The 12,223-nt window shown below is 54.1% G+C and overlaps 1 protein-coding gene across 4 annotated transcripts in view; it reads left to right on the forward strand.

The window, feature by feature from the left end:
- LOC110387644 (protein CEPU-1) overlaps positions 1-12,223 on the forward strand; it is a 320,486-nt gene that overhangs the window by 69,414 nt on the left and 238,849 nt on the right. Inside the window, exon 1 of one of the 4 annotated variants that reach the window (XM_021375987.1) lies at positions 122-341. The exons of the other annotated variants lie outside the window; for them this stretch is intronic. Within the exon in view, the coding sequence (XP_021231662.1) occupies positions 266-341 (76 nt within the window). The 5' untranslated portion in view covers positions 122-265. Of the gene's footprint in view, positions 1-121; positions 342-12,223 lie in introns of those variants that run through there. 4 annotated transcript variants of the gene reach the window in all.

Here is a 12,223-nt window from a genome sequence, read left to right on the forward strand (position 1 = left end):
TTATTTTTCATTTTTTTTTCCCTCCCCCATCCTGCGGTGGTTTTTCTTAATTCTTCTTTTTTTTTTTTTTTAATTTTTATTTTCCTACTATTTATTTTTCCCTGTGGGGGATTTTTTTTTTTTTTTTTTTTTTTTTTTTTTTCCTCTCTTTTACCTCCACTATTTTTCTGCGCTTCGCTCGGGGAAAACGCTGGATTTTAAACCTCTCCCCGGCAGCAGACAGTGAGCGGGGGAAGGAGGGGGTGACACGCAGCCCGCGCCGAACATGGCCCAGGCGAAAATGCAGCACCCCGTCTCATGGGTGATCTTCGCCGGGATGGCCGCGCTCCTCCTCTTCCAAGGTAGGGCCGGGCAGGGGGGGGGACGCGGCCCCATACCGACATCCTGGGGGTGAGGAGTCCCCGATGCGGGGGGGTGAGGGGGGGGAGGCAACTGGGAGGGGGTCCCCGCTGTCCCCCAAGTTGTGGGGAATGCAGCACCGTGGCTTCTCCCTCCTTGTGCCCCCCCCGCCCTTTTCGAGCTATGGAAGAACTTCTTGAGCAGCGCTGATTTTTGGGGAAAGGGGATGCTGGGCGGTGCCAAGCGGCTCTAACATCTCCAGCAGCACAACTCGGCTCCTGGAGGAGCCGTGCATCCAACAGGCAGCGGGTATGGGGAGGTTCATGGCCTTTCTGTGCTGCTTTCTCCCCCCTCCTCCCACCCCAGCTTGGCTTGGCTTGGCTTGGCTTTGCTGGATCCGCCTGCAAGGTCGTCCCAAAAACTCGGTGCAACCCTAGCGCTGAGGAGTTGGGGAATTTGTGGTCTGGCGTGTTCTGGTGGCGAGCTGTTTGCTCGCACCCTACAGCTCCTGAGGAGGGATTTGCAAGAAAAAAAAAATATATATGTATATATGCTTCGTGCATAAAAAAGCAAAGTAAGGGGTGGAGGGGGGAGGTGGAGGCAGGAGCCGGCCCCAGCTGGCCAGCAGCACCGGGTTGTCAGCCTGCGTTAGTCTCCTCGCAGCCATCTGGAGGGGCTGTGGGAGCGGGGTTCCCCCGGGGGGGGGGGGGGGGGGTACATCCTGCATCAGCTGCCTGCAGAGCTCGGGCTGTGGAAGAGGGGGAGGCAGCCGGGGGTGCCCCCCAAGCCCCATTGCGGATGGGTGCTCCCAAGGCTCTGGTTGCCCTGGGGGATTTTTGGGGTGTGGGCAACCCCAGAGATGAGGAAGTGTTTCCACAGAGGATGGCATTGCAGTGGGGACGCTGCAGCTGTCCCAGTGCCTGCTGCGGGTGGGGAGCAGCGTTTGGGCTCCGTGCGCCCTGAGCATCCCTGCTTGGTTCACTCTCTATCCAGCAGGACCCTGTGTGGGGCTGGGGGCTCGTGAGCGGGGGCCATGCCCCAGCAAAGCAAGGGGAGATGGGCAGCGCTCAAACTTCTCTCTGCTGGGCCCAGAGAGAGCTGCTGGGATGGAGCAGCGCAGGCTGCTTAGCATGCACAGCACACACCGAGGCATCGCTCCTCTTCGCCTTCCTCCCATTGCTCTCCTCAAGCTCCCGCTGCCAGTGATGCTGCTGGGAATGCTGGCCCCCTGCATCCTGCTCCTGCTGGGGCTCCTGGGGCTGCCACCTCCATGGGGAGCCCAGGCTTGGGCGGTGGGCATCCGTCCTCCTCCTCCTCGCTTCCCTGATGCAGAATCTGTGCCTCTTTCAGTGCTTTCTTCTGGCTCCTTGCAGCCCTATTCCCTGCTCATCCCTCATGCTTCTTCTTTCTCCTATCAAAGCTTGCAGATCAAAAAGTTGATTTTTTTTTTCCCTTTTTTTAAATTTTTTTTTATTCCCCTCTGCAGCAAAGCGGTGGGGAGCAGTGGGCTGCCTCCCCCCAGCCAAAATCTTTTGCATCCCCCCCCCCCCCCCCTCCCCACCCAGCCCTCTGTGCAGTGTGGGTGCCACAAGGCCCTGAGTCACTGCTGGGTGGGAGCGGCCGGAGCCGCAGCACAACGTGGGCTGGAGGGGGGCAGAGCCGTGGGGTGGGGACAGAGGGTGGCACAGGGCAGCCAAAACTTTGGGCCCTTTTTGGAAGCTGGGGGGTGCTGGGTCATCAGCAATGCATGGGAGAGAGTCCCCCTGGGAGGCTGCGTTGCAGAATTGCGTTCGGAAGAGTCGTTTCAAGGAAATAAACTTGTAAGCAGGAGTCATTTGGGGTTTTTTGAGCAAAGAACTTTCCAAGTGGATTTTGAGAAATTGGGCATCGTTCAGCCCCAGAGGGAGCGTGTGCATTTACATATGTGTGTGCATTGGCAGATATGCAGCAGGCCCCCTGCTGCCGTCGTGATCTTTTCCGCTATTCACAGTATTTCTTTGAATTTTAACTTTCCTACCTGACGCGGTACGCAGCGGTGGAACTGGTTCGCGGCTGAAAGCATGAAAATTGTTGTCATGCGGGAAAAAAAAGTGTTTTGCACATCGCTACTCCAAACAGCTCAAGAGATCTGTGCTGCCCTCTGCGGCAGTTTGTCAATACTCCGGGTCATTTACCTATTTGCAGCCAAACAAACAATAAGGAGAGTGGCTGGTGAGTGCGCTTGAGAGTGAAGTGGGGCAATCCAGGAGTGCTTGGCGGCCTGTATTTATGCAAACATCCGTAGGTTTGCAGCTTTTGTCGTTGGTTTTATTATTTTTTTTTTTCCTTTTTTAGATGCGCTCCTGATGCTGAGGGCACCGGGTGCTTCCGTGGTGTCTGTGCGGAGGGCAAGGGGTGGGCGCTGCCTGGTGCTGGGCACACAGGGGGCGAGGGGCTGCAGCCTCAGTGCTGGGGGATGAGCTCTGCTTGCAATGCAGCATCCCGCAGCTCTTCTGCACGATGTGAGATAGCGGCAGTGTGGATCTGGAGCCCGCTTGGAGGCCGGCGTTCTCTCTTCCCAAAGCAGAGGGATGCTCGTGGCTGTGCCCTTGTTGCCACCCAGCTGCGCTTCCCGAGGGTGGGTGTGAAAATCTCAGCCCAGCGCCCTGGAGAGGAGGGGAAGAAACTCCTCACCCAGCCACGCGCGAAGGGATTAACCAGGCTAAAAGGTCACAGAAGATTTAGCCGGGCCTTTAGCATCAGTAAGCCAAGAATTATGGGAATTTGATTTACAAATTAGCATAAAGACCTTATTCTAATGAGCGTACACGCTGCAATAGGTATGGAAAATAATAGAGTGTGTCAACATCATAGGCCGAGCAATCCTCGCTTGGAGGAATTATTCTCCCCCTCAAAGTGGATGGGTTGCAGATGGCTCCCAAGGAGGAATGGGGCTGAAGTGACACAGAGGCATGGGGTGCTGCCATGGGGAAGGGCAGGCTGGGGAACGCGGCGTGGAGCGGGGCTGCAGCCTCAGCAGGGCTGGAGGGAGACCTGGCAGCTCGTGCACGGAGGTAATTGCGCTAATGAACGCGGATCAGAAAAATTACGTGCATCGACGTCTTCTGGTGAACACCCGGATTTATTGTTCCCCAGGGAAATGCTGGATGCGGCTTCCTTGGGTGGTTAATAGTTACCACGCAGGTCAATAAAATGTGATATTCACCCCAACGGCAGAAAATAGCTATTTAATAGGTAATAACGGCGATAATCGATACCTACATGATTAGATAACCTAGTTAGGTGTAGTACATAAAAGCGGGGGATGCGGTGTGGGTGCTGGGTGGCCTGATTTGGAGGGCTGCTAACATCTGTCACTCCGGTTGATTCTAACTGGAGCTGCAAGCAGGGATCCGGCACCTCTGGAAACCAGGCCGCCGCCGGGGATTAATTGGCGCATTTTTAAGACTCAGCAGAGTCAACAGGAACCCCGGCAGGTCTTTGTCATGGGAAGGATGCACTGTGCACTAATGGGATGGCACCCACGATGTTGGGTGGGCGCGTGGTGCGGGCTCAGCTGGGGCTGTGTGCAGTGCTGCAGGTGGGGTTGTGCGTGTGTTCCTTGCTGCTTCCGTGCGTGGATGCAGCTCTGGGGGTGCTGGGTGCTGTGCACGAGGCTCCTTCTCTCAGGCACAGATGAATTTGTGATGTGTCAGAGGGAGCATGCCAGGCAGCTCCCAGCAGCCTTCTTGCCGATGGTTGGGTGCTCTGGGGGCTGCCACCCGTTCTGGGATGTCCCAGTGCTCAGTGAAAGTCATTTTTTTTTCCCTCATCTCATTTGGACCATCATCGTAACCCTGGCTGATGGTTATTCCATCTGCCTGTTGTGCTCGCCCTGTTGTGCGTGAGACGAATGCGTTCGATATTCCGAGTGTCTGCTTCGTTTATTTCTCTTGCTGTTTTTGCCTAAAAATATCCATATTTGTGATTTCCTCCCACCCCCAAAATTTATTTTCCCTCCATGAGAAAAAGAATTGATCAGTTGACAGATCTGGGTCAAGGCAGCAAGCAGGGCTGGCTGTGATAACCCAGAGTGGAGGGGATGGCTCCAGCCAACGCACTGTAAGGGGATGTCCTTATGGCCATGGGGTCAGAAAAAACCTTTTGGCATTTCTTCCCAAACTTCTGAAGGGGCAGGAGAGGGTAAATTTTCTTTGCCTGTTCCCCAGCCCGATGGGTGTCTTTACTAGGGCGAAGCCCTAAAGAGGGTAAATGTGATTATTTTTTTTTCATTGTTGTTGGTTGTGCTCCTTTGATGCGTGGTGGCAAATCTGCTGTTGCTCGATGGGACCAAGCCATGATCCCTCTCAGATGCTGATGGCAAAGGCTCGCAGCTGCCTTGGAGCCGTGACTTGGGCTGGAGTTCTTGGTTTCAACTAGAGGCCAAGAAGAGCGAAATGCCAATTTTTGGGATTCGGCAGTAGAAACCCAAGCCGTGCTGATGTCTCCATCTTCAGCAGTTATCCTGCACCTCTGTATGTGCATCTTCTCATTTCTTCAAGTAGCAAAGAGCACAGGGGATGAGCCCTCCATCACTGCATCCCTGGGGCACCCTGATCCCAGGTGCTGGAGCCCTTTTGCATGGTGCATGCCAGCTCCCGGCACATTCAGGGCTGCATCCGCCTCCCTCTGCCTTCCCGACGTGCACACCTTGCTCCTGCTTAATAATAAATCAGAGGTGCTGCCTTCAGTGTGCTCTTATCTCCTGCCAAGAAGGATAGCATGGATTTTTGATGTGCTTACAGTTAATGTGTCCGATGCCGAAAGCTGTTGTAAATTAATTGACCCTTTGACCTGCCTCGTCCCGTTGGCTGTTCCCACTAAAGGCAGCGCTCTGCTCTTGGCATCCTCCCCCCTCTGCTTTTTCCTTCCTCCACCTCCTGCATGCTTCGCTTGCTGAGCAGGGCTGGGTGGTGGGGAGTGTGGCTCTGAGTATTTCCCTTAAAACATGGGAAAGGTGCCGATGGGAGCTGGTTGATGCCTCATCCCTGCAGACACCCAGGGTCAGGGGATGGGGCTCTGAGCACCTGATGGAGCTGTGGGTGTCCCTGTTCACTGCAGGGAGTGGGACCAGGTGGCCTTTAAGGTCCTTTCCAACTCAAACCATTCAATGGGAGCTTGGTTCTGCCTGAATCCTGCAGTGAGTTGGGCTTGTTGCGTGCTCCATCCTCACCTTGTCATAAGGGCTCCACCTCTTTCCTCTCTCCGATCTGCTCTATCTCGCTTGTATTCCCTTTGCAAATGGGGTCTTTACCTCACGGTGCAGTCGTGCAACACTGAGCATGAAGAAAGCTCCTTCCCAAGTGAAGTCAGGCTTGCAGTATCCCAGCCATCAGCCCCACGGCCAGCTCACACCCTGCTGTGACTCACAGTGGGGAGCAGCAGCTGCCAAGGAATGGGAAACCCCGCAGGAAATTGTGTAATGTTGGGAGCAGAGGAATTTTTTTCATTCAAAGGCACGGATTCCCAGCGAGAGAAAAACGTGGGGGAAGCAGGGATCGATTTCAAGTAATTTTTGCTCCAAATCTGAGCTTGCTTATGTACAAAGTTGTGAAGTTATTTCAAACGAAATAGCAGTCCGAGGGCGGCGTGCCAGCAGTACCAGAAGAGCCCGGAGTCTCGCGCCTTGTTCCATTTTTTTTGTATTGTTACTTCAAAACAGACCCCTCTGCTCATGGTTTGATTTTGTCAGAAGCGGCGTTCTTGATTTTAAGACCTGGTTTGAAAGCCAAATCCAGCCCGCCTCACTGGAGGCACGACAAGCACTTGAAGTGTGAAGCGAGGTTCATTAATACTGCAGCATTATCTGGCCCTTTGAGCGTGGCTGTGTGTATTGTTTCCCCCTCTTTCGGAGGCTGTCTGGTGGATAGCTCGGCGTTGCTGGGTCTGTTTGGTTGCTTTCAGGCTTTATTCCCCTTCTGCAGGACAGATGGTGTGGAGAGATGAGAGGGTGCCTACATGAGACTTTTTGCTCGGTCAATCCCCGAAGCCGGCACCGGGGTTTGATGGCAGTCCAAGGAGCGACAGGGCTGGTTTTGGCTTTGGCATGAGTGACATCTCTCTTAATGAGGCCCTTTTTGGAACAGTGCTGCGGGCAGCGGGAGCCGCTGGACAGCCAAGCTGTCATTGAATGCAACATTTAAAAAATGGTGTTATTTATTGTTTATGCTTTCTGCTGCTTTGCTACCCGTCAACACTTCCCGTTGTAGGTTCTCAGCTTCAAAACCTGACATCACATTAGCAGCCGGCTCCAAAGCCCCCAAATAATGCATAAACTATGATTATTCCTTCTGATCCACTTGTGTTTATGTAAATGGCTGGAAAAGCGGTTTTTGGCTTATTTCAGAAGCTTAAGGGATTCATAGCAAGCCTATTATTGAAAAAATCAGAAAGTGAAAAGCAACTTCTGAGACGAGGAATTAGCAGCTCAATGGCTGCGTGCGTCGCGCTGCCTCTGCGGCTCCGGCGATGGCACAGCCGGGAATTCCCCCGGGATTCACAGCCGCCCACACAGCAACAGGTTTGGTGGGGAGCAGCAGAGCTCTGCGGGTTGTCCAGGCTGGGATGGGGGATGCTCGTGCGGGATCCACGCAAGGGATGCCCCCAAGGATGGGGGAATGTGTTGGAGAGATGCCCGCGAGGGATGCAGGATGCCCACAAAGGATGCTGGGTACACGTGAGGGATGTGGGATGCAGGATGTGGGTGAGGGATGCCCACGTGGGATGCTGAATCTGCTGCTCCTCGCTCTCTGTGGCCACGTTGGGTGTTCCCTGCATTTGGGCTGAAAGTGCCTTCCTCAGGGTGGGTGATTGGGATGGGACCTGGTGCAAACCTGCTGCCCTGTAGAGTGACTGTAACCTGCCAGTGCATGTGGGGACCCATATGGAGCTTGGAAGAAGCCAGGAGCTCCAGAAGACACCGTGGGCTCCAAAGAAGAAGATTCACCGTAGAGTCCCAAAGAAGAACCCACTGAAGAATCTGAGGGTGGGGATAGAACTGAACCCAAACACCAACAGAACGTGACCTGGCACCATTCTGCACCGTGCTCAAAATCACAAACTGGAGGAGCAGAAGAGGGCCAAGGTCTCAGCTGAGGCCCAGGCAAAGCCAGGACTGCAGCAGAGAGCCCAGCCAAGGGCAAGGCTGGAACAGCAGCACCAGGCAGCACACAGACACCTGAGTTCAGAAACCTGCACCGTGGATGTACAGCTAGGAAATTATATTGGAACAGTGATGGGAGGGGGGGAAAAAAAGACTTGGTATGGTGGTGGTGGTTGGATTACTGAAGGGGCCCCCAGCCCTTCCCCTGGAGCAGCGTGTGCTTAGGTTGGATATTAGGAAAGATTTGTTCTTTGAAGGATTGGTGATGCATTGGCCCAGGGAGTGGTGGGGTCACCGTCCTGGGAGGTGTTGCAGGACTGAGGGATGTGGTCAGTGGGCAGGGTGGGGTGGGATGGGGTTGGGTTGGGGATCTGAGAGATCTCTTCCAGCCCTAACGATTCTATGCCTGGGGGGGGGTGCAGGATGCACACAGGGGATGCCCGTGAGAGATGCAGGGTGTGCACACGTTGGTGGTGCTGGGGAGCACCCGTGTGCCCCATGTGGGCCCCCCACCGTGCATGGCCCTCATCCCTCTGCCCCACTGAAGATGCACTTGTTGGGCACATCCTCCTCGGAGCCCCTCCGGCCGCCCCGCTGCCTCATCCCTCCTCTCCTGCTGCTTCTCTTGCCCTGCTTCGGTCCCTTTCCCCCTTCCTTATGTTAATTTCCCACCTGAGCACCAAGTACTTTATAAATAGCAAATCTGAAATGAATTTCCTAGCAGCAATCATTATCTCCCTCGACAGCCATTAAACATTCACACAAGCAGAGCAAAATGACAAAGGGGATTGATTTTTACAGTATGTTGGGGGGGGAGGCAGGAGAAAGGAAATATGTTGACAAGGCTCTTTTTTTTTTTTTTTTTTTTTTTTTTTTTTTTTTTTTTTTTCCCCCTCCTCTCTTCCCCTCCCTCCCAGATCCTCGATCTCGAGGAATTTAAAATCACCCAGCAACTCCTTGTTGGGAGCCGGGAGAGGGCAAAGCGGGGGATAAAAATATAAAAATTAATGTTTAAAAAAAAAAAAAAAAAAAGCCCTCTCCCCTCGTCTCCCAGCCTCGCTGCGCTCTGCCAGCTGGTGAGCATGAAGTCAGGTCTGCGGAGATGGAGGGGGGGGGCTGGGGTGGGCCCGGTCCCCGCAGAACAAATGTGTTGATGCCGTGGTCGGGAGCGGGCGAGCTGCTGCCGTACGAGGCACTGTAGCTGAAAATTTAACTTTGATTTCAATTTTCATATTTGTCAGCAATAATTAGATTCAAGAAATGTTTTTTGCCGCTGTTCTAAAATACTAATAAGTAGGAGCCTTTGTAGTAGGGCTAATGGAGTCTTTTTTTTCCTAGTGGGCTAGAAAAATTCCATTAAAGGGGGAAGTCATACTATATTACCATGCTTCAACATGCATTGGCTTCGCCAGCGCCGTAATATCTGTGCTGGGAGACGGCGGCTCTCGCTCCCGGCTGCGGGAATGGGGCTGGCAATAGGGCTGGCAATAGGGCTGGCAATAGGGCTGGCAATAGGGCTGGCATTGCAGCTGGGGCTCTTTGGGGGCTCTTTTGGGGCAGCTCGTGGGATGCTATCGCGCCGGTCCCCTGGCTGGGTTCCTGCTGGCTCGCTTTGGCACTTGCTCTCGGTGTTTCAAATCCATGCGGGATTTTGGAAGATGGTTTACGGGATTCCCCTTGCTGGCTCTGCTGTGCTCTTCCAGGGGGGAGATGAAATGCCTCTTCTGCTTCAGCCCCGGCTGCTGGGTGTGTGGATGTCCCCGCTGCCGCGTGCCACGTCTCATCCCCGAGCGCCGCCGTAAAATAAAGAGAGATTAAATTTGCTGCCGATGCGCGCAGCAAATGGGGGGAGCTCTAAGTTGCGCCGTTCTCGAGTTACTTCAGCCTATTAAGCAAACAAAAGCACTTGTGGAGTGAGAAATGGAAAGGGCCAGCGCGGCCCGATTAATCCTGGCTGTACAATTCCATTAATAAGCCAGCTTTTAATAGGTGGCTCTTTCCAGGAGCTGCTGGGACGAAGAATTGATGCATTCGCTGTAATTGTGTTGCGACTAATAAGATATGAAGAAAATTGTATGGAGAACCCGTGCTTTCGCCGCCGCTTTCCAATCAGCTGAAATAATGCCTTCCCCTGGAGGAGCCCACGGGGCACTGATCCTTAAATCTCAGTAGGAGCAGCAATGTTTTCAATTCCGGCACAGGTGGTGCTGGCTGGGTGCGGATGCAGGGAGCGGGGATGGGAGCTGCGAGATCCCTGCAGAGGGGGGGGTTTGGTGGCACGGGGACACCCCTGGCATCTCCCCCCCTTCTCCCAGCCCCTTTTGTTCCCTGCGCTGTCAGCACCAGGGCCCTTCGCCCTCTGCAGTGGCTGCACTTCACTGGGAGAGCGGCCTGGGATGCAGCCCCCGCCTCATCTGGAGGAGCACGCCTTGGAGAGAAGGAAACACGAAGCTGACGGATGTGAAATGCCGACGGCCTCTGGTTCCTCAGCCTCTGCGCTGGGCAAGCCGGAGAAGTTTGTGGCCGCCGTGGTGCTGGTGGGGGCTGTTTGTTTTTCCCTCTTCCTCCCCATTTGTATGCACGCTCTGACCCTTGGCTGGTAGCAAGCTGCAGAGTTAAGTACAAAAGCGGGGGGAGCCGAGGCACGGTTCGGCTGCAATCCCCGGGGAGACGGATGTGATTGCCTTACAGAAATGACTCCAATAAGGCCAGAAAGGGATATTGCTTTTATAGCTTTTGGGATATAAAACATTTAGGAAATGTGATTGACTGGCAGAGCCTAATTTATCATGCGCCCGTTTCCCTCTCCACCCCAACGCAGCAGCACTCTCAGGTGGGCACGTCTGCGCTTCTCCCTTTGCACATCTCTCGTGCACACAACGGTGTGCAAACCCACGCTGCTGCTGCGTGCACGTGCACACCCGGCACACGTTCCCGGTGCTCCTGACTCCTTGTCCCTCCGCCCGTGTCATGGATTTATCATCATTCTGCTAAGCGCCAGAACTCCTGTGGCTATTTATAATTAATGCTCAGAAACCTGCCAATCCATTTAATGACACTGGGAGGTCACGGCCTCCCTTATAGCTTCCCATTAATCATCATTAGAACAGTTCTGGGTTTTTTACATTCTTTTAAAATGTTAATTCACCTTTATAAGGCTCCTTTCAGCTCTGACTGTAAAGGGAGACTCTGTGGTGACTCCAGACTGTCTTGCGAGTGTGTGCAGGTGAAAGGCACAGTGGGACGATTGCACTTGCTAAAGTCTCTTTGGATGGCTCCCGCTGGAATGAATCACGCTCTCAAACTCTGCGAGATGGGATTTCTTCACTGCCCTCTGCTGCCTGCTGCTCGCAGTGCTGCTCCGCCATCCCTCGTGCCTCCATCCCTCGGGTACCACTGAGCCGCTCCTGATTGCTCCCTACCCACAAAGACCTGTGCACCGCTGGGATCTGAGCAGAGAGGAGGTCCCGGAGGGGAGTGCCAGCTCAGTGATGCTCCTGCGCTGTGCTGGAGTCAGCGGGCTGGCACAGAGCTTGCTCAGACTCCATGGGCTGTGGCTGTGTTTGGATAGCTCCTTGCTGGGGCGTCTTTGGATTTCACCCATCCGTAGGTTGGTTGTGGTGGCTGCATCCCCTTGGCGTCTTGTAGAGTGGCACTTCGCCACCCTGGAGGTTAAAAAAATCACAGCGGGAGGTGCAGGGCTGTAAAAGGGGGGAGTCCATCTCCTTCCCTGCTGCCTCCCTGCAGTCAGGGAGCCCCGAGCCTTTCCCCCGTGTCCCAAAGCGCCGGGATACTCTGGGAGCCAGGACAGTGGTGCAGCAGAGGGGCCTGACAGAGATGTCATGTCACAGTCTGGAGGAATGAAAGCTCTGAGTGCAATCTGGTTGCTTTTGGCAAAAAACATCCCTTCCTATGTAGCCCTCCCTTGGCTTGCTGTCATCCCCTGCCTGGAGTCAATCTGTGCTTGCCATTAACGGGAACAGGTCTGAAGCGATGCTCAGCGCATCCAGATTCTGGCTTTGGTGCTCTTAGGAGGGTCCATGGTGTGGTAGGGCACAGCTTTGCAGCAGGGGTTGCTCCAGATGCAGGAATGCGTGGAGCTATAGGATCCTCTCCTGCAACCCCACACGAGGTTTGGAGGAGGAAGGTCCAAGCTGGAAGGTCTGGTGGGGCAGGGGGACTCCTCCCCTGGTTCTGGTGGGAGCCCAGCCCAGCTTCTCTGAGTAAATACGCCAGCAGCATTTGGCTTAATGAACTGTGGCTTTTAATAAATGGCTCTTATCTTGCTGAAGTGCTGCTAAATTGTCAGGATTTAAAATTAGCTTAATAGATTTGCGGGCGATGTTTTATTCACTGGTTAGTTGGGAAGAGGCAGGGAGAGGGGGGACGAGATGGCTCCACCCCATCCTCCCTGAATTATACAACAGTTATTTATTTGTTTGGGCCGAAGGGGAAATGTTCTGGATTAATGTGTGATGCCTCAGCACCTGACTTAATGAGAATTTAGAGACCTATCCCAAACTGATAGTCTCCAATTAATCATTCTGTGGCCCCTCTGTTGGGCTGTCTCTGGAATGTATTTTTCACGTTGGTGTTGGGTTGTGGCACCCGCTGCCGCCTGCCAGGAGGTGGGGATGGGCCCGTTCCTTGGGCTGCGAGCTTTTTGGGTGCTGTGCACCACTTCTTGCAGGCTCACCCCGTGCCAGCACTGAAGTAGAGCCCATATCTCCATATGTGTGCGCG

This window comes from Numida meleagris, chromosome 23, assembly GCF_002078875.1.
Source record: "Numida meleagris isolate 19003 breed g44 Domestic line chromosome 23, NumMel1.0, whole genome shotgun sequence".
Taxonomy (NCBI): domain Eukaryota; kingdom Metazoa; phylum Chordata; class Aves; order Galliformes; family Numididae; genus Numida; species Numida meleagris.